The following is a 20,527-nucleotide window of genomic DNA, read 5'->3' as shown; positions in this document are numbered from 1 at the left end:
GACAGTTGGTTGTCCAAAAAGTTGAATGATTGTCTTCGTCATACATGATGATACACTGAACATCTTTGGATTGTAAGAGAGCTGGTCGGACAAAACAAGCAATTTGAATAGAAGATTTATCCAGTCTTGAAATTGTTCCAGAATCCAGATAACAATAACAACAACTCTGCATTGTGAAACCCTCCAAAATATGTATGGATTCATTTTCATAACAAAGCTAGACTCATTATTATGCATCACTTGAGTCTGTTGAAAAAATAAATTACATTCAGAAGCTGAATTCAGATTAGGGAAGATATTTTTCCAGTCAATGCAGATGCACATGAATGCTCCATTCTCCCAGACTTGGCACTGCCTTTCTAAGGACTACTGACGAGAACAAATCATAAAACAAACATACCATTGTTGGCTGTTCTGAATGTATTTAGTGGAGTTTCTCGTAGACAGTACATTCTATGTGATGTACTGCCGGGTTGCCGAAACATTCTTTAACAAAAAAAATGACTTAAACTGCCAAAATATAAGTCTAAATGACCTGGAGATAAGCTGTGTCTCAAGGAGCTACAGTGTACTCCACTTCAGCGGCCGACAGAATTTGCCCTCATACCAGCAATTTAGTGCGAGTGCCCCTCAGCATCTGCCTCAGCTGTGCACAACACGACAAAAGCCCAGGGACACGGAGAGCCGAGCGTCTGTGGCCCATCATGCCATGCTGCGTACTCCTGTAATGAGTCAGTATTTAGAAGGCTGCAAACAAGCCCAGAAGAAAATGAAGATATTTTAGTGGCAGGGACACTTAAAATACAATTGAGAGAAAGCTTCCAGATAATCACAGGAAAGGGATTAATTTGTGGTTGATTAAAAATAAATCCGTAAACCCAAACAATGCCGGGTGAAATAATGTTTTGTGACATATGAGAAACAGCTATGTGCTGCCGCAAAATAACAGCTATACCACTGACGCCAGTTGAATTTTGCTCAGCTAAGGGCTCCAGTAGAGCAGTACAACCTGTGCGAGGACTGAGAGAGAGCAGTCTTTCACAATGTCTAAAAAAGACATGCATAATCAGTGAGATGGAAAGACTCTTGGCTGCAGTCTGGGCATATTGCACAGAATTGTTTTTATTTTGGGCTCGAATCTTGTGTGGAACCCACATACAACAAAAGGGAGTCTGTGTGGCATGAACAATGTCTGAAATGTTAACATATTTTTGCAAAGGCAATGAATCATCACAGACTGTCACAAAATAACACCATTTCCTCCAGATTAATCATACCAGTAGTTCTCCAGTGGCTTCACAGTAGCTAGCACTTGTCACGACACAATCCCGCAAAAAAAAGCCCGCAAAGCAACGCCTTCTTGTTACCAGGGAGAAGGTATGAAGGTTGTGCCAGAATATAACACACTAATGCTGTGCTCACAGAATTTCATGCACTTCTAATAATTCTTGTAACAACAAAAGAGGGAAAAATGGAGGACAGGGAGGTTAGGAGGCAGGGAGTCACAATGGCCACTCAGCCACAAGCTGCCTGGGACTACACAGAGCTCGGAAGCCTGGCACATGCACACAGCTCTCTCTGTGTGTCCATTCAGAAGGCAGACAAGCTGGGACGAGCCGGATAAGCCTGCCTGTGACTCCACCAGGAAGAGGATCAATAAGAGGGAATGCACCATTTCAGATACAGCCAGAGAGAGGCAGGGGCCGGGCGGAGAGGCATAGCAGCACTTGAGCACTCATTATGTCGTGTGGGATGACACAGTGTGTGCAGCCACTCCTTGAAGCGTCTATGAATGGAGGAAGACGACGCCGCCGACCCATTAGAGATTACACACCGCAGAGTGAATTGGATTAAAGCGCTAATGAAAATAAAAACGACATGAGCGTGTCTCCATCAAGGTTACGGAGCTGAGAAACATGACTGTGTAAACATGTTTATAGCAGGAGGAGAAACCAGACGCCCCAAACTGATCCGATGACCAGAGAAATGTTGAACAATGTTCCCCATGGCCATCTCCTCTCCGCTGCTTGCTGGCATTGAAACAGTTGGCTCTAGCTGAGCATTTGGATATCACCCACCAGCAGTCAATCAAATACTGATGTCCCGCCTCCCATACTAAATGAGTCTGATATAACCACCTGCCAAGAATCAAATGCCAGTAAGATTAGTCTTTGCCAGTAAATAAACAAGGGTCAATCACCACAGAAGCCAAGATGACGAGGCCTCAGCTGGTCTTTTCCTGTCCTCATATTTTGCGCCGCTGACCACTTTACGCGTTTGCCATCCATAAGCCAATCAATCTCACCAAAACAGTGGCTTTGCATCAAACAGGATATAGATGCCTCTACAGAAAGTTGCTAGACTGTAACTTCCCATTTGACTGACTGGTTTACCAGCCAAACACTAGTATAAAAGATAACTAAAAACAACACAGCTACAGTAGCATGATGAAATCACATCATCTAAAATATTGATGATACAACTGCGACACCAAGTTTGAAATCATAGGCCTCTATCTGCTCATCATTTCACTGAAGGTTTTACAGCGTTCTTGACTTGAGTAGGTGTTACAGCTCAGAGTTTCATCAGGCAGCAGTTAATACAACACCAAACACAATAATGTCACCTGCAGTATAAGAAGGACTGCAAAAAGGGCTTTATTTGGCAAAACCAATGAAACTCACCGAAACACGAGATTTAGAGAGTTCAAGTTGAATAAAGTCATTTAATGTTGTCAATCATTCAAACTTTTTGTTACGCTCATTATTAACTATATCTACTATTTTATTCAACTGTAATTTCGAAACACCAATAATCAATAATAATCACTTAATGTGGTCGTGCTGAAGTGGCCAGCTGCCTTCCAAAATACCTTCTTAATTGTTAAATAAAAGTCTTTTCCTCTTATACAATCTGTATTCATAAGATATATCGTATTATCTTACTAACCAGACACCTGCCATTATAGTGTAATTAATGGTTCTGGTGTGTACGTGCAGTGCATCTCCCTGCTGGGAAACAGGCCCCCTGCTAACCCCATCAGAATAAAACCCTTTGATGGTGGCACACGGGTCATCTCTGCTCAACTAATAAGCCCATTTGTTTGATCCCATTTAAAATTAGTTATACTTTATAGGTCCCCATGGGACACTTTGTCCTCTGAATGTGACCCATCCTAAATATTTAGGAGTGCTGGGTAACCACAACGCAGTGCCTGGGGATCAACTGCAGTTCTATGGGCCATCACCTTGGTCATGGGCAATAGCACAACTAATAGAACTGAAGTGCAGGTCTTTAGGGTGGGAAACCAGAGCAGTCAAAAGGATATCCTTGCAAACACAGGGAGAACATTTAAGTATGCCATTTTAAGAATGTCACGATATCCGAAACTTCAGCACCAAGTTCATGGCAACATTTTTCTAACCTCTTTACACTAGAAATGTTAAAGAATGTTGGCTATCTTAAGTAAAAATATTCACTTGGCATTAATCAAGGTACTCGGTAAGCATGTGTTATTCATGCCCTCCCTCATTAATCCGTGCCACATATAAATGCGCTAAGCCACGACAGCGAGTCAAATGGATTCTTAACCAACACCATGCTCTTCCAAATCCTTTCCGGTGCTGAGTAATCTGAGGTTCTGCTGACACACTAGATGGCAATGGTTAAGACTTTGAGGCAGAAGGGCAGTTAAGGTAGGCAACGTTTCCTGTTTGATAGTTTTTGCAGTGGGGGGGGGGCAGGGTTTTGTCGTTACCCGTGAGGTGAGCAGATAGCGTGTTGGTGTTAATATCAATAGGCGACTTAAAAATAGGAAATAAAATACCACTTCAGTGCAAGACAAACTTTAGAACTTATTGTAAACTATTGAATCAGACATAATATTGAACCTAAGTGAAGTTTACAACCAGACTGAGAGACCTTTATCATTTAAAATGTTGTTTTAAAAAGCTTTATTGCTTTGTCAAAAGGAAATTCGGCCAGTTGTGGCTTGTTGATGCTCAGTAGCATGCACTCTGCCAGATGGTTCCCCTGCAGCCTGTTTGGCAGGTCTGTATTCACCTACAAATAGAAACAGTAACACAAAGAGAGGGTGGTGGGAAATTGAAAGAAACCAAACCGTTTCTGACATTACTTATTAAATGTAGTAGATTTTTCATAGTTTATAAGTCCGCTTTAAAGTTTATAATTCAAATTGACCCAGTGAGGGCAATTGCCCTAAGCTGGCTCAGGCAGGGTAGAGCTGTCCCCATTCATTACACTAGGATGGAAGTTTCCCCACTAGGGTGAGCGTGTCATATTTTGAATTGTAAATAAAGACTGATGACATGACATCTCTCCTGTAGGCCCTATAATGCTTTTTGGGGTCTTTTATTTCCTGTAGTATCTTATATAAGTTATTGCGGAAGTAAATGGTCTGCAAATGCTCAAATCCAAAAGTTCATGCATCAATTTTATCATCATTTTAATAATAGATATGTTACGGTAGGTTGTTATGAGGCGGATCAAGCTAATAAGCTGAGGCCGTGCTCGGCTTGTGATTAACTCGGCTTGGACCTTATAATGTGTTCCCATCTCCTGATGACTAATGCGCTGACTCAAAATGTCGTCAAAGGACTATCTTCCTTGTCTACATAAGGCTCTCTTTTTAGATATATTTATAAAATTGGGCGGCCATGAACATCACAAGAGAACACTTGTGAATGTTTATTAAAACTATAAAAACGTATTGTTCGCAAGCTCATTTTGGACACCTGTGTTTTGGTTCTCTGGTAACGTAATCTTTCCTCTATCCTATCTTTGTTTTTCAGTCTGCCTGAGATTAAAAAAAAGGATGCACTCGAGCTGTTGTTTATTTGCTTGTCACGACTTTTCTAGTGATTAACGTTTTGTCACGATGGTGTCACTGTGCCAGTTGCTCATCCTCAGTGGAGAAACAGCGGACAACCATTCTAGTTGTGCAAATGCTACTTCAAAACATTTCTTAAAATTCTGTAACAGAAGTGGAAGAAGTTTGTGCAGAAACAGTGGTAAGTAATGGTAATTCAACAGTAAGAAGTATGCTTTTTTGTGCTATTTTTCTGTCAGCCAAGTCTAACACAAATGTTGTGATTCATCATTTTCGCACATTTTGGCGAGACAACTTCATGCACAGCCTAGACAAGCAATGAATCACGGACAACCTGTTACTAAACCTGCTCAGCAAATCTGTTCATATTTACTGTTAGAAGGTTATGTGAGGTGTTCCTTTTTCCATCCAATCAATATTCAACTAACATTTATCATTGACATTCGATGCACTTGTTCATACAGTTACCAACAAAATCAAAGGGACTTTCATAAAAAGCAGTAATTGGGAAGCTGGATCATGTATTCCCTCAGGGTCCTGATAAAGATGTCAGTACGAAAGAGCAAAAGGAAAGCCCAAGGTTGTGTTTTGCATTCTGTGAGACCGACTGGCTAGGCGTGGTCTGTCTTCACAACGGCTCCAGTGAGGACGACAGATGGCACAGAGGCACCTTATGACACAACATGAGCTTCCACACACACACACCTTGTTGGCCAATCAGAGACTGGGCTGTAAAAATAGACACTGGGACAGGGCTAACCTCCAGAGAGTTGACTTTTCGTTTCCTCAGGGTTAGAATCTCCGGAGACATCGAGAGAGAGAGGGAAGACTATTGCAATTAATCTCGGCACTTAAAAACAGGGTTGTGATGAATTAGATCTGGGTAATGCCTTTTTTCGGATTTTATGCCTACTTGTTATATATGTAATAGGATTCTCAATATGTGAAGGTGGCAGCTAAGTGGCCTGGGCTAATTTAATTACCACTGGACATACATGGATTTGAGAGGCATATCTATCATCAATGCATTTGAGGTGATAAAACAAAAATATTACATGCGCCATCATTCGTATTGATGGGTATTGTTAAACCTTATTTGTTTGACCTTCAAATAAAAGTCCAAGAGCTGATTAATACTATTCCCCTCTCTTAAAATGTACTAAATGCAGCCTGATGTAGAGCCTAGGCAGTATACACAGCACGTTTGAGTTGCAGCTCATTGGATGTTCTGGGACAAATCGTGTGAGCTGAACCACTGGAACACATTTGCCTGGAGAATATAAACCTTGGAAAATTCAGTAGTAAGAAATTCACGACATCTGAGAAAGTCGCTTTAGTTCAAGTCATCCTTTTTATGTAAACTGAGAATGAATTTAATGGGGGAATGAATTCAGGGGAAGTTTGTATTCATGTATGTTTTATTTGTTTTGACTAGGGTTGTCCACTGATCATTAACCAAAAACATTAGTGCGTGGCATTCATTGGTGCAAGGGTTGAGTGCCTAACAAGCTACCCAGCTGCAATGCTAATCGACATACAAACAAGTGATCCATCATTTATCATCTGCAGCAGTGTAGGCCAAACTGAGTCCCCATTTTACATGTCAGGGACAGTAAGCAGCCACGATGTTGTTTGCATTTCTGTTGACAAATCCAGCCACTTTCCCAGTAAGTATGCACAAAAACACTTCAAAAGACCGTAGCTCAATTGTTCAGTAAACAAACCATGTATTTCACCTTAATTATCGTGCCACTCTTTTGGGGGTAGCAACTGTCCTGTGGTTATTTAAACACGATCTGTTTGAGACACTAGTATACTAACCGCACAGCTTGCTTGCATTGTGGGGAAACATGTCACCCCATCAGTGAATAAATATCAAGAACCTCAGGCAAAACAGCCGCTCCAAGATAGAGCACTCAGGTTGCAAAGGAATTTCAAATTTGCATTCCTCCAAGCTAATTTTCTGATTAAATTCTCTAAAAAGGCGAGATGGGAACAGGGTTGTTTATTTTGTGCAACACATCACTGCCATGATTTGGACAGATACTGTGGACACTGCAGCACAACTTTTTAGATACAAAGCAAAACCAAAACAGTCATGTCCATTTTGTGATATTATGAGGACACTCCTTTAGGCGTTGGACTTTTTATGTCTCCACAGATAGGGAACATTCACATGCAGCCAATGAAAGCATTTATTTCAGTCAGCAGTTTTCCTAAACAACAAATTAGACACTGTAGAAAATCAAAAGTATGACAAAAGTTGAACATTTTGATTTACCTGTAAAAAGAAGAAATGTAGGTACAATGTGTACAGACAATAACTATAAGAAAGACATTGGTCCAATGGTAGAGCAAGTCCTCTTGAATAATGTAGCAATTTGCTGACAAAGAATGTACTGTATAGACTCAAAAAAGATCTCTCTCATTCATCAAGACCCACTAGAGGAGTGGGCCTGTGCCTAAAGGTATCAGCAGAGACCCTGTCTGTATTTTCTCTTTTCGTTTTGCTGTATCTGCAACATTTCGGGGTATATCTCTGCCCCTCACAATGCCTCTGCCTTCAGTCTTCACACCTGAGGCTTGTCCTCCCCCCAGGCTCTGTTCTGCCCTGGCTGACACTGTAATCGGTGTTGGAAGTTTGAAAAGCTCAGCTTAATTCTCTTGTCTGAACACATACTATGCCCGTTAGCTAGCTGTACTAAAGATTGCTAAAATTGCTTGCTACTTTCTTTTTGCAGTGAAACAGGCCTACTCTGAATGTCTTGTTTAATACCCAAAATGGACAAATCTTAATCCTGCCTTCTAAATGTTGGAATGTAACACTGAAAGTCATCCAACACACAGACAGACATGGCAGGGATGGATGCTAATATCTGACATGATATCAAGTTAACAGAAACCATGTATGAACCTTTTTTCCAATACGGCACGGTCAGACTGATGTATGACATGAATACCGCAGCAGTTTATGTCAAATGTTCTTAATGCTACAGCATGATTGCTTACATCCACTGGTGAAACTGCGCCCTGACCCTGTTCAGTCAAAATGTGTTTTAACTGTGTGCTACTGTAGCCTCTCAGGAAGAGAACGCAGCCATGTGCTGTCATACAGCAGAGTACAGCACTCCACAGGCACATCTCCTCTTCCCACTAATGGTGGTTGATGTAAAGAAATCTCCAGTGGGAGTAGCCTATTGTGGCAGCCGGGTGTGGTTAGAGCGCCGGCTGCTGGGGTGAGGGGAGTGGCTCGGCCGGAGACCAGACAGCTGATCGGAATCAGGTAATCAGGCGTTTAATATAAGGCATGTTGGTAACCTGGTTCTGATCTGTCTTGCAGTAGGCTGGGTCCTGGGAAGACGACACACCCCGTCCTGGCCTTCCCCGCTCGGAAAGTACCGCGGAGCTGCCTGTTGTGGGCACTATTCTCAACCAATAAACGCATTGTTTTTGCCCAACGCCGAACGCTTCCGTCTCTTACCTGTTACCTGAGCCATCCCGCTCACAGTGGCACCTGAACAGGGACGTGAACCCCTCAGATGACGGAAGGAAAAAACGGCCTTCTCCACTCCGTACGGTTTGTACCAGTTTGTCACACTTCCTTTCGGGTTGTTCGGGGCTCCAGCCACCTTCCAACGGCTCATGGACCGAGTGCTGCGTCCCCACTCTGCATATGCTGCTGCTTACTTGGATGATGTCATCATCCACAGTGAGACATGGGGGCAGCATATGCAGCAGGTGGGGGCAGTGCTCGAGTCCCTGAGGCAGGCGGGGCTCACGGCCAACCCAAAGAAGTGTGCGGTTGGGCGGAGGGAGGTACGGTATCTGGGGTACCACTTGGGCGGCGGGCAGGTGCGGCCACAGATAGAGAAAACTGCCGCCATTTCTGCCTGTCCGGTGCCCAAGACGAAAAAAGAGGTCAGGAGGTTCGTGGGGCTGGCCGGTTACTACAGGCGGTTCATCCCCGCCTTTTCGGAGCTGACCAGCCCTCTGACCGACCTGACCCGAAAGGGTGCTTCAGATCCGGTCCAGTGGACGGAGCAATGTCAGCTGGCGTTTGAGAGGGTTAAGAAAGCCCTCTGTGGAAAGCCGCTTCTGTTCACCCCTAACTTCTCTCTACCTTTTGTTTTGCAGACCGACGCCTCGAACAGTGGGGTGGGGGCCGTTTTGTCCCAGCAGGTAGAGGGGGTCGACCGCCCCGTACTGTACATTAGCCGTAAGCTGGCTCAGAGGGAGGTGAACTACAGTACGGTGGAAAAGGAGTGCCTCGCCATACGGTGGGCGGTCGGCGCCCTGCGTTACTACCTCCTGGGGCGCCCTTTCACCCTCTATTCGGACCATGCCCCGCTCCAGTGGCTCCACCGCATGAAGGATGCCAACGCCCGGATCACTCGTTGGTATCTGGCGTTACAGCCGTTTAACTTCAAGGTGATCCACAGGCCGGGTAACCGGATGGTCGTGGCCGATTTCCTCTCCCGCTCGGCGGAGGGGGGGGGGGAGGTCGGCTGTCGGCCGGCGGGATCCCGGCCTGAGTCGGGCGGTGGGGGTATGTGGCAGCCGGGTGTGGTTAGAGCGCCGGCTGCTGGGGTGAGGGGAGTGGCTCGGCCGGAGACCAGACAGCTGATCGGAATCAGGTAATCAGGCGTTTAATATAAGGCATGTTGGTAACCTGGTTCTGATCTGTCTTGCAGTAGGCTGGGTCCTGGGAAGACGACACACCCCGTCCTGGCCTTCCCCGCTCGGAAAGTACCGCGGAGCTGCCTGTTGTGGGCACTATTCTCAACCAATAAACGCATTGTTTTTGCCCAACGCCGAACGCTTCCGTCTCTTACCTGTTACCTGAGCCATCCCGCTCACACCTATATATACAAATCACCAGCTAGCATTGAGAAAACAGTGTATGATTGCAGTTTGCATATACAGCACGGTTACAGATTTGTTTCCGAGAGCAAAGTGGTTTAATCATAGTCAATTAATGAAACATTTAAGTAGAAATGTACAAAACGTGCATTCATTTTCATAAAACGCTATGTTTCAAATGTGTTTGGCTTGAAAACAATAGATACTAGACACTAATGTTAAACCAGGAACATAAAACTACAATTGTTGAAAATTGCAGGCTCAATGATTAGTAAAGAATTGCTAGGACACTACATCAACAATGATAATCATTTTGGAAAGCAGTAATAGTATATTGTTGTTCTTCCAGAGGATGTGCCATTATTTTCCAACATATTAAGGCTGCAAAGATACTCTCTCTATCTATACTGGCATGGCCACTATGAAGTGATATTTTTTATTTGCTTTAGGAGGGTCTGTCATCTGCCTTTGCTCTCTATGGCATCCATGGAAAAAATGCACAATGGGGTTCATGACACATCCGGCTTCTGCTGGCAAAGGGTGCAAGACATCTTTCAGGCAGTGGAAGTCAATGAGTCACACTGAGAGGAGATCCTTTAGGGAGGAGTGTGATAGACATCCTAATAAAGACAAACTGACAACATGCATACTGAAAGAAACCATTACTTTAAAAAAGATGGCAATGCATTACATACAAAGTTTGTTTGGATATTGCAATTTCAGTCGCTGTGTTCCTCTTTCTATATGCACAAATTACCCTATTGCCAGAGTATTTGTGAGTCAGTTTGGTCAGCACGGCGCGACGTCGATCCCCTTGAACGTCTGGTCATTCAGCTGTGACTGACATCTGCCCCGAGCCAATCGTTGCTATGCTGTCCCTGCGACACTGCCGAGGTTAAATAATATGGGATGTACACAGCTTGGTGCACAGGTTGCTGCTCAGAACTTCTCCAGACCCTCGACACAGCACCTACCTTGCCGCAATTGTGCAATATCACCCTCCACACAGTCCTGACCACGAGAAGTATGAAACCGGTTTAAGCCTTTCCAGACACAGGATTAGCAAATCCTCGTGCCCTCTCAATCTGTCACAAGGTTAAACGCAGCCAAAGAAGAACACTACCGACACACACCCTAACCCTTTTGTCAGAAAACTCTTTGATAAGGGGAATATGGTGGGGTACCTGTCCAAGGATGCCAAGCCAAACCATATCCAAACTGCTCTCAGCATTTCACAACATCTGATGCAACACCAGATCTCTAGCAATGACGAGTTAACTATAGTCCTCCAGTGACCTCTGAATCAGAGATGGACTCTAATCCCCTCCAATCTTCCACCTCCGGTCTGTTGTGTCCAGGAATTCTGCTAAGTGCTCTGTTCAACTCTCATTAATATTGCCTATTAATGTGAGCAATTTAGAGCATTTATTGGGAGAAAAACATTAAAATGAGCCCTTATAGCCTCTGAAATGTCTACAAAACCAAAGCTTTAGAGATTACATCTGATAGGTTGAGGTTAATAAAATGGAACAGGGTTTGTGGTAAATAGTCAGCATCTGTCTGTGTGGTTCATCGGTCTGGTGAAGGGGGTTCTGTGAGAAATACATGTCTTAATGCATCCCGGTTAAAATTACCTACACCTCAGCTGTAAGGGAACTAGCTGTCACAATGGTAAAAAAAAAAAGCATTCATTTCACAATGCCATCTGTCACATCTGTTGACGACAGCTTTATTACTCCACGTATTGCAGAACACGAGCGGCCTTGAAACGCCGGTACAGACTATGTTTTTTTTTTTACATCTTCAAAGTGGTTATTAAGATTTCAGATTGCTAAATGAGCACCTTTGTATAACGTTTAATTTTGAATGAAAATAATGTATTATTAAATAGGGAGCTTTACACTTTATATTTAACATACTGTGGAGTCAATCAGTATTCATGCACTTGCATTTACAGGGGCTACACACTTCTACAATAAAAGAAATGGATGTAATGTTGCCATGTATTTACTTTCTATCTTTGGTAATACTTGGGATTACACAACTTTAAATTAATCTGCACAAATAAGGATTAAATGAAGTTATTTCAGTATCCCAATGACATCACATCCTCTCCTATTTGTAAAAATGATAATGGCATGTGGCTGTAGGACAGGGTTAGCACACTCAATGCTCATGAGCGCTTGGTAGCCCCCAGCGAGCCAACGAGTCGCCCGTAGGTTCAGTCTTAATATACCATCATTCACACTTTAGCTTTGTCGACCTGTAACCTTTGTCCACAAGACACGTTTCTGGTATAACGCTGTACTGTCACTTTAACACGTCCATCCAATCATAGTGGCGGAGGGCCGAGTTTGATACCACAAACAAGCGGGCTACGTCTAACTTCAGGTCTTGTACACAACAATTATAATCACCGCAATCATTTATTGTGGATAAAATGTAATGAACCCACATAGAGCAGCGGTCCTCTCTCTGTACATGCCTCCGCTCCGTTTCATACAGAGCATAAGCCACAGCAAGTAGGACATATACATTTCTACCCGTTATTCTGTATCATAGCAACCAGACGCTCCAGATGACAAAATGCTGCGCCTCCAATGCGCTCACAGCTGGGTGATTTTAGAAGAGTGTCTTGACATTTCAGCTGGGGAAAAACACTAGATTTTTTGTTGAGAACAGAGAAATCAATGAACTTGTGTGATGTGAATGTTAAATATTTTATTCTGAATATAAATATCTTTGTTTTCCTTTGATGACTCAAAAAAGATAAATAATGATGGTGAGATAAAGGTAGTAATTGTACAAAGACATACTACTATATTAACCAAGGACATTGATCATATCAATCCCTACCCTTCAGGCAGCTATCAAAAGGTTGGCTGTAGAAATAACACATTTATTTAAAAAAGTGACACATTGAAATCTTTTTTCAAGACCACATTTCTCTGAATGAGAGTAAGTAGTTTTGAATGCGATGGTCGGAAAGCTTTGGAATGCTATGCAAATAATCAACAAAATGTCTCACATAGAAATAATGTACATGGGTAATAATAATATTAAGTTGACTTTAGGCTATATCTGCCTACAGAATTATTTTATCTGTGGGAATCAGTGACATCCTCTCAAAAGAGGATCCTGCATATTGAATGGATAACAATCAGCTGAAGCTGCTATTGCTTGTCAGGAGATAGTGCCGTCTCAGTGTGAGATAAAAAATTACAGCTTTTTTAAAGAATAATGATGGATATTTCCCCCATAGAAAAGTGACTGCATGTCATGACTTTGTGTGAAACAGGGCTATCTCCAAGTTGCCAGGCAATGACTAAGCCAGTGTAGCGTTAGCTGAGAGGAGACACACTATGGCGACTAAATAAAAAGAAAGCCTGGGGCACAGCAATCAAAATTTCCCCTGCTCAGAGCATAGTGATGCACCCTATAGTGTTTTAATAATGAATGTACCACGGTGTGCATGGATGCACACACTGAAGACACACACACTGCTTCTGCTCACACTCCATAAAAGAAGTTGAAAGCTGAATCCTAGCCAAAAGCGTATTGCTTTACGACAGTAAGATGAGATCTGCACTCATTTTCTTAAAATCAGACTGACACACTGAAAAGCTTGCTTTCAGGAGTTTGCGTTGAGGAGTGCAACTGGGGCTCTAGAAAATCGCGACACTTCTTCCAGCATGAATAGTGACATGATTGTACACTTGTTTGTTTCTTTAGTGACCACATGGGCCAAAAGGCAGGGCTGTGATTACTAAGGGCCCTTCTACACCTTCTTTGGTCTGACCTTCTGACTTTACAGTTGGGTCAAAACCAAAATAACAGGTATGAAACCGTGACCAGAATAGCTGGACCCAGGTTTGATCAAAACAGGTGGTCTCGTTCCAAATCAAACCATGGTCTGGTTCGTAAAGAGCGTGGTTCCAACTTTCTGACCTATTAAAGGAGGTTCCGGCTATCGTCACGTTATAAAGAGTTGCAGAGCGTCTACTGAGAACAGTTCAGTGCTTAGCATGTGTGGTAAACGTAGAGAGAGAGAGAGAGAGAGAGAGAGAGAGAGACAGAGAGAGAGAGAAGAGAGAGAGAGAGAGACAGCCATCGGAGCAGAAGAGTAATTAACAATCGAGTTGTCAAGTGGCAGTAAACGTATAGTGTTGTTTTCAGTTTGTTGCTGAATAAGCTCCTTCCTAGGTGATAAAAAGACGTTGTATATAGTTATTTAGTGGATTCGCATAATTGCAAAGTAAAAACAAGAAAAACACAATCATATGTACACCAAAACTAAATAATGAACCTTTGCTCAGACTTTCAAGTGTGAAAAGCCCCTTTTTTCAGAGTCCTGTTATTCCCTGATTCTAACACACTCAAATAAGACATAAAAAGGCAGCAATAGGGCTAGGAAGAGCAATCACTTCATAACAGCTGCCCTAGGCAAAAGGAAAAATCTGCAAGTCTTTATTTGAAGCAAATAGCCTTGTGAGAAAAAGATGATACATATTGCCAAGTGCATAGCAGAAGGTGAACGGTCAAATCTGATCAACGGAGCACAAAGTTGTCTTAAGCATTGTCTGAAGAGATGCAAGCCTGAACAGATGGTTATACCTAGTAGATATTAGATACTTTACAAAAGTCTCTAACAGTGTCAAAGGCGTCTTTTGTCCCACAGAGCAACTGCTTCCAAGTGGAGAGAGGCCATATAATGCCTAAAGGTTTGCCAATCTAGGGTTACATGTCCTCAGGGATCCTCTGCTCGCAGTGATGGCCTATTTATTTTTGATTTGATGAATGACAAGGACACACTGTTCTAATTTTCCCATCGCTCTGAGATCTTAATATGTTTCCAGTTTTGAGAGAAGCACATTAAAATCTTAAGCTAAAAAGCAACACGTATGAGGCAGGTTTTCAGTGCATGCGCCCAGTAAGAATAAACACAACAATCTCGCCTCAGTGCTGCGTTTGACCTAATTCATAATCTTAATTGAAACCTGATTAATAACCTAATAACTCAAACCTCACAGGAGTGATATATTGACCACCACAAAAGCCATTCAGGGACAAACAACCACTAAAACCCACAGTCTGTGGCTCTATTGTAAGCAGGCCCTGAGGAAAGGATGTTTTAATATTCCCCCCATAGTGCTTCACTGGGTCACGTGCGTGTAATGTCATCTCTATAACGTCCTAAGGCCACGCAGCTTCTCTCAACTCTCTCAGACCTGGATCTGTCTGATCCACTCCCCATCATTAGTAGAGTCAAGTAGTTCTGGCTGCAACAAATCCATAGTCTCTTTCGTGCCTTTCCTTCTCAATACTGGATAAAAACTGTGGCATCTATAAGATATAAAAAGAGAGAGATAAGGAAGCTTTGAAACTACAGTCTGAGGTCTGATTCACTGACTTTCACAGTTAAGATAACACATGAATTCCTTGAAAAGTCTGAATAGATTAAATACCCAACACACGCATGGATGACACTTCCCAGAAATTGTCTCCAAATCCAGTTGTTGGTTTTTTTCCGTTGTCAGTTCCATCCTTAAACATATTCTGGTCCAATAAGCAGCCTCTAAAGCTCTGAAGCAGCCTGTCAGCAGTGTTCTTGGCAGCTTCAGTTATTTGATAAGACAAAACTAAAATCCCAGATAATGGAGGTGAAAAGAGAGCAGGCCCAGCACTTCACCTGTTTCAGCTGGATTTCCCAAATGGACCTTTCTCAGAACGTCTGTGTCTGACTTTAATATCATTTTGCAGAGCGCTGGTTGACGCTTGAAGTGAAAGACTTGTCGAGAAATGTCTGCAGATGATCATGAATCACTATTGCTGCTCTGGTTCAGAGAAAAATAAACAGACACAAACAAAATTGCTTTCGAAGATGGTTTTAAATGAATATTTAATTATGTTTTGTATCGTTTTAATGAAGCCCCAAGTCATGATGTAGTGCTGAAAGAACAAAGAACTGACTGACGGAACATTTAATGGACAGTAATGTTGATAAACAAAATGAATTGTTTGGCATTTTTCATTTAAAAAAATAGCACATTTATGGGTTTTAGTTTTTCAAAATGATGCTTTTCTCTGTTTTATGGAATTTGTAAAAGGATTACATTTGGGAGGAAGGGATTTTTTGTGCCAATACCAATTGACTAACGTTAATAAGCCATGTTGGCTGATAGATTTGGGATTGTTGCCATAAAATAACAATACAATAAAAATAAAAAAAGCAAATAGATGAAACGGAAGAAAACTGTCTTTTTTCAACGTAGGCTGAGGTGATAGTAGAACAAAGACACAAAGTCAGTATCAAAACCCCTCCCCCTCTGCAAAAAGAAGGGTAATAAAGAATAAAGAAAATACAACTTAATAAACAGAAAAACACACCCAATAGAGAGGACACTATTGAGACATTACTGTTATACCATGAACCACTAGTGCAGTGCAGGGGGCTGCTGAGCCAGAGGGACAGCATCCAGCTGGAGGAGCTGACGGGCTCTATGGAGAGGATCCTCATTTAAGAACATCTCACTTAATATGCATGAATAGAGTCTTTCATTCATTTGTAGTTTTACAAAGTATAGGGCAGTCTTCTCCAAAGAGTATGATAAGAGTGACAAGGACTCTTCAAGTGCATCAGAATAACATGCCTTGGTTTCTGTTTTTTTTATAAGAGCTGCATGTTCAACTGAATATGATGGCAGTGTGTGGTCAGGGGTCAATCAGGTCAATCCTACATGTGGGTCTTGCTGATGGTTGTCCTGCTGTTACCGTTCTGCAAGGTATGACCATGTTGTGCCTTCGATCATTTGGGTCTCATCATTAGGTCAGGGACCAAATAGAAAGGTATTTGCCTTCAATCAAACATTATAGCAGTGAACTGATTGGCTGAGGTCTTGCAGCAACTGAAGAGAGACCTGCTGTGTCTTCTTCAGAGGAAGGGATATCTATTGTTTGTTGTATCTCCCAAATAAATTAAAAAATATGTGAAACATTCTGACACAATGTGAAATATTTTAAAAGTTGTATAAGAAAAGGAACCTTTGTTTTTACCATTGTTGATTTCCATCCTTATGAAAGGAAGCTAAGTCAGACGTGAAGAGGAGGTCTTAGCTCTTGCAGTGAGCCTTGATTCCATCTTGAATTGTAAATGGAGCAGCATTGAGCGACGTCATTGTTCCCACATGATTTCACTGATGATGTAACACAAGCCTACTGTACTACAGTCACACTTTGCTGTTGAAGAGGGACGCATATGGTGAGATGGAGATTGCATTTCATTCATCATACAAAAAGGGTGAGGACATTGGAAACCCATCGATTATCTCACCCAGGTTTGCTATCATTTTTCTGTCTCCCATATTACAGTTATCACTTAGAAGAAGATAAATGAATAATTTTGTCAGGAGGCCCAACAGGCCCATTAAACATGAAGCCGGCGGAGAGGAAGGGGGAGAGAAAGATGGTTAATCCATCCCAAAGCTTTATCCAGAAAGGAATACTGCAACTAGGCCTATACCATGTAAACATCAAATTCAGAATCAACATTTTATTTTATTTTCATTCACCTCCAAAAAAACGTATAAATGTACTGTTTCTAACATTTGAGCGGGGCCCAAACACAACCGTAGAGTCAGTAAAGGAATACAAAGCAATCATATTAGTTACGTGAGAAAGTGATCAGTCCATAAAAAGCTCAGAATCATGCAGTCCAATCTCTGTTACATCAATATTCATCATTACTGTTTGATGTTTAACCCTATTGATGTTGGAAATAACCAGTGCCAAGTCAACGACCAAATTCTGAAACCTTGACGGTACTAGGCAAGAAAGAAAATGTGTCGGAAGCAGCAATATTATATTATGATATTATATTGTGATATTATATTGTGCAAAGTCAACTTTAAAGTTGACAGGACAGTTAGTAAGGGTTAGCTGTTAGGAGGGGCCAAAGAGTTGCACTATAGTGCGTTCATGCATTATTCAAACGGCAATTATAACTGTACCATGATGTATTCAAATGTGGTCTTGTAAAACAGGTTTTGACTTGAAACGAAATCAGTAGTTTTGATAAAAAACTAATATAAAATGCAAATTTATGCAAAAAATGATATTACCAAAAATCCTTATGAGCTTGAGGCTGATCAAAGTATGATAGCAAAATTCTAACAACTGTAACATTAAGATCCTTCACTTCAAGTACCTCAAGTGGCATGACTAATTTCTCATAGCTCCAAATGTTCTGACAGATTATAACTTACAAAAATCCTGTCTCAAACATAGAGAATTAGCTAATCCAATGCTTCCATACTGGAACATTAACAGGTTGACCCCTGTTATTAGTGTAAGTGCTAGGAGATACATGTGTAATACATTAGAATGTGCTTAAATTATATTATGGCCCAAGAGCAGCCTGAATCCTATCATCAGGGGCTTGCAAATTGACTTTCTACATAAAATATTCCATAAACCCAAGAGAAATGCCATTCTCATTACAATGCAGTGCTCCACTCCCTGTGCGTGTTCCTTCCCTGCCTGAGGAACACCCTTGCACATATTGAATTGTACATAAAGGATTAAAAGGCTATCCCACGATTACCCTGAGCCTAAGTGTATCTGAGAGTACTACTCCTGCCATAATCGCCTCACATGTCAAATTACTGATTTTAATCAACAACAATATAATGTCGTGGAAAGACTATTAAAAATGTAATTTGTCACGAAACTCCCTCATTTAGACTTACATAACGACACATTTGTACCAACTTAGAGGATCTCATTTCAAAGCCTTTATCGTGGCATCAGATTACATAACACATGATTCCGAGTAGAAGTTGTGCTTGCTCTGCAGCATTGCCAGAGAGATGAAATAAACCCACAACTGTCCCTTCCTGTAGTTTATTCAAGTGAGGACCCATTGTTGATAACCACTCGGATAAATGCCATCGGACTGCACACATTGCCAGGTGCACTTTAAAATGACGTGTCTTGCACAATGTACCTTTAACTAAGAGAACGTGACTCAACCCAGAAGGGTGTTTGTGTGTGTGTGTGTGTGTGTGTGTGTGTGTGTGTGTGTGTGTGTGTGTGTGTGTGTGTGTGTGTGTGTGTGTGTGTGTGTGTGTGGGTGTGAGTGGGGGGGGGGGGCTACAAATACAAGGAGCCCAGCATCACTTCCCATCAACAACAAACACGTTCCATCCAAACTGAGACAGAAAACAAGATCATGTTTTCAGATAAAAACATAAATCCCCATGACACATTTCCATTCATATAATTCCCACATTCGTGCTAATACAATTTTAAACCCTGTCCTTCTTGAGCATTAATGTTTTATTGAATGCACAATAAAGCTAAGTCAGCGTACAGGCTGGTCACGCAGAGTGTGTCGTTATGTAGCTCACTGTGGGTTTGCCTTAAGAGAAAATGGTACCCTAGCACATTAGCAGCAAGCTGTCTTTACTTAAAAACACACAACCCTGCTCGCCAGTAAGCTAATTAGCGGGAGGCGCAGTACCGTTGCCGATGCATCTGCTAAACAGAGCTTGCGGGCAGAGGGAGAGGAGGGGGGAGGAGGAAGACCAGGGGGCGAGAGGATACCTGCGGTCCTGACCACTATTAAAGGGTGCCAATACACAGAGTCAAACATAAACATTTATATCTTAAGTGATGAGTATGTGATGTTCTTACCTGTACAGCGCACAAGGAGCAAGGCTAAAAAAATATCCCTTATCTTGACCATCGCAACTCCCGAGTAAACGTTAAACGGCGCAGCTAACGTTTAATCTCCGTTCGCGCCCTACCGTGATGCCGTCGTATTTTCCTGCTTTATCTCAGAAACTCTTCATCCTAATCAATTCCTCTGAAGCAGGTCGGTGGTAACTGTCAGTAGCAGCGTCGTGGATGGTGACAAGCAGCGGCCAGAGATTAGCAGCGATGAGCGCCAGTGCACTGTTCAAAGTCTGACTGACAAGCAGAGCCTTCTCACAAACGTGGATCAATCCGCGGAGGAAAGGACATCCTGGGCTGGGAAATAGTGCGCAAATCTCAAAGGGAGCCAGTGTCATCATAGGGAAACCCCCGCAATAATCATAATAATACAAATATAAAATAAAAGAGGCTGCGGTTCGAATACTGCTTATGAATATTATAATTTTATCCCTTTTGAAATTACACGTAATACTGTATCCTAACAATAATAAAAGAGGTAACTAAATAATAATCATTCAAGCTAAATGCATTCAGATATTGTTCATGTTTTCATTCCCACACAAGGTAAACATTTTGTCTAGAGCTTAGCTAAATTCTACAGTTTATGTATGCCACAATATTATCGTTTCATTATTTGTTCTTCCTTTTTTATTTAGTATACATTACAAAAGAAAATAAATCAGTAAAATGTTCCTTGGTATTACCAAGTACAATATCAATATTGTGAAATAAGACTCTCAATCTTATTTTTGATATTGAAATTGTGCATTTTAAGGCTGAATGTTATCCACATTACTGATCATTATTTTTACAAATTATTTTGTGAAAGCATCAATCGTTATTGAGGTATTTGGTCTTTTTTTTTTCTTCTACATTTCGTCCAGCCCTAATGAATAACATCGTTGTTCAAAGGAAGTTTCAAAGCTTTAATTGAGAGCCCAGGAATATAGTTGTGTTTGACAATCCATTTATTTAGTTTAATTTATTGAGTTAGTCTTTGTTCTAACCTAAAGACAGTGAAAGCAATGTGTGCAGAATATTTCAATCATACTTCAAAAGCCATCAAATGTCATTTCTTTGTAATAGTAGAATGGAAACTCCTCTAGA

The 20,527-nt window shown here is 41.8% G+C and overlaps 1 protein-coding gene across 7 annotated transcripts in view; it reads right to left on the bottom strand.

The window, feature by feature from the left end:
* The window catches only part of ncam1b (neural cell adhesion molecule 1b), a 66,534-nt gene extending 46,877 nt beyond the window's left edge, over positions 1–19,657 (bottom strand). For all 7 annotated transcript variants that reach the window (XM_063907441.1, XM_063907440.1, XM_063907436.1 and 4 more), the window contains exon 1: positions 19,400–19,657. In XM_063907441.1, coding sequence (XP_063763511.1) covers positions 19,400–19,451 — 52 coding nt within the window. In that variant the 5' untranslated portion in view covers positions 19,452–19,657. The remainder of the gene's footprint in view (positions 1–19,399) is intronic.
* Positions 19,658–20,527: the final 870 nt, after the last annotated feature.

Source organism: Eleginops maclovinus, chromosome 18 (genome assembly GCF_036324505.1).
Source record: "Eleginops maclovinus isolate JMC-PN-2008 ecotype Puerto Natales chromosome 18, JC_Emac_rtc_rv5, whole genome shotgun sequence".
NCBI classification, from domain to species: domain Eukaryota; kingdom Metazoa; phylum Chordata; class Actinopteri; order Perciformes; family Eleginopidae; genus Eleginops; species Eleginops maclovinus.
This window is presented reverse-complemented; position numbering and strand designations above follow the sequence as displayed.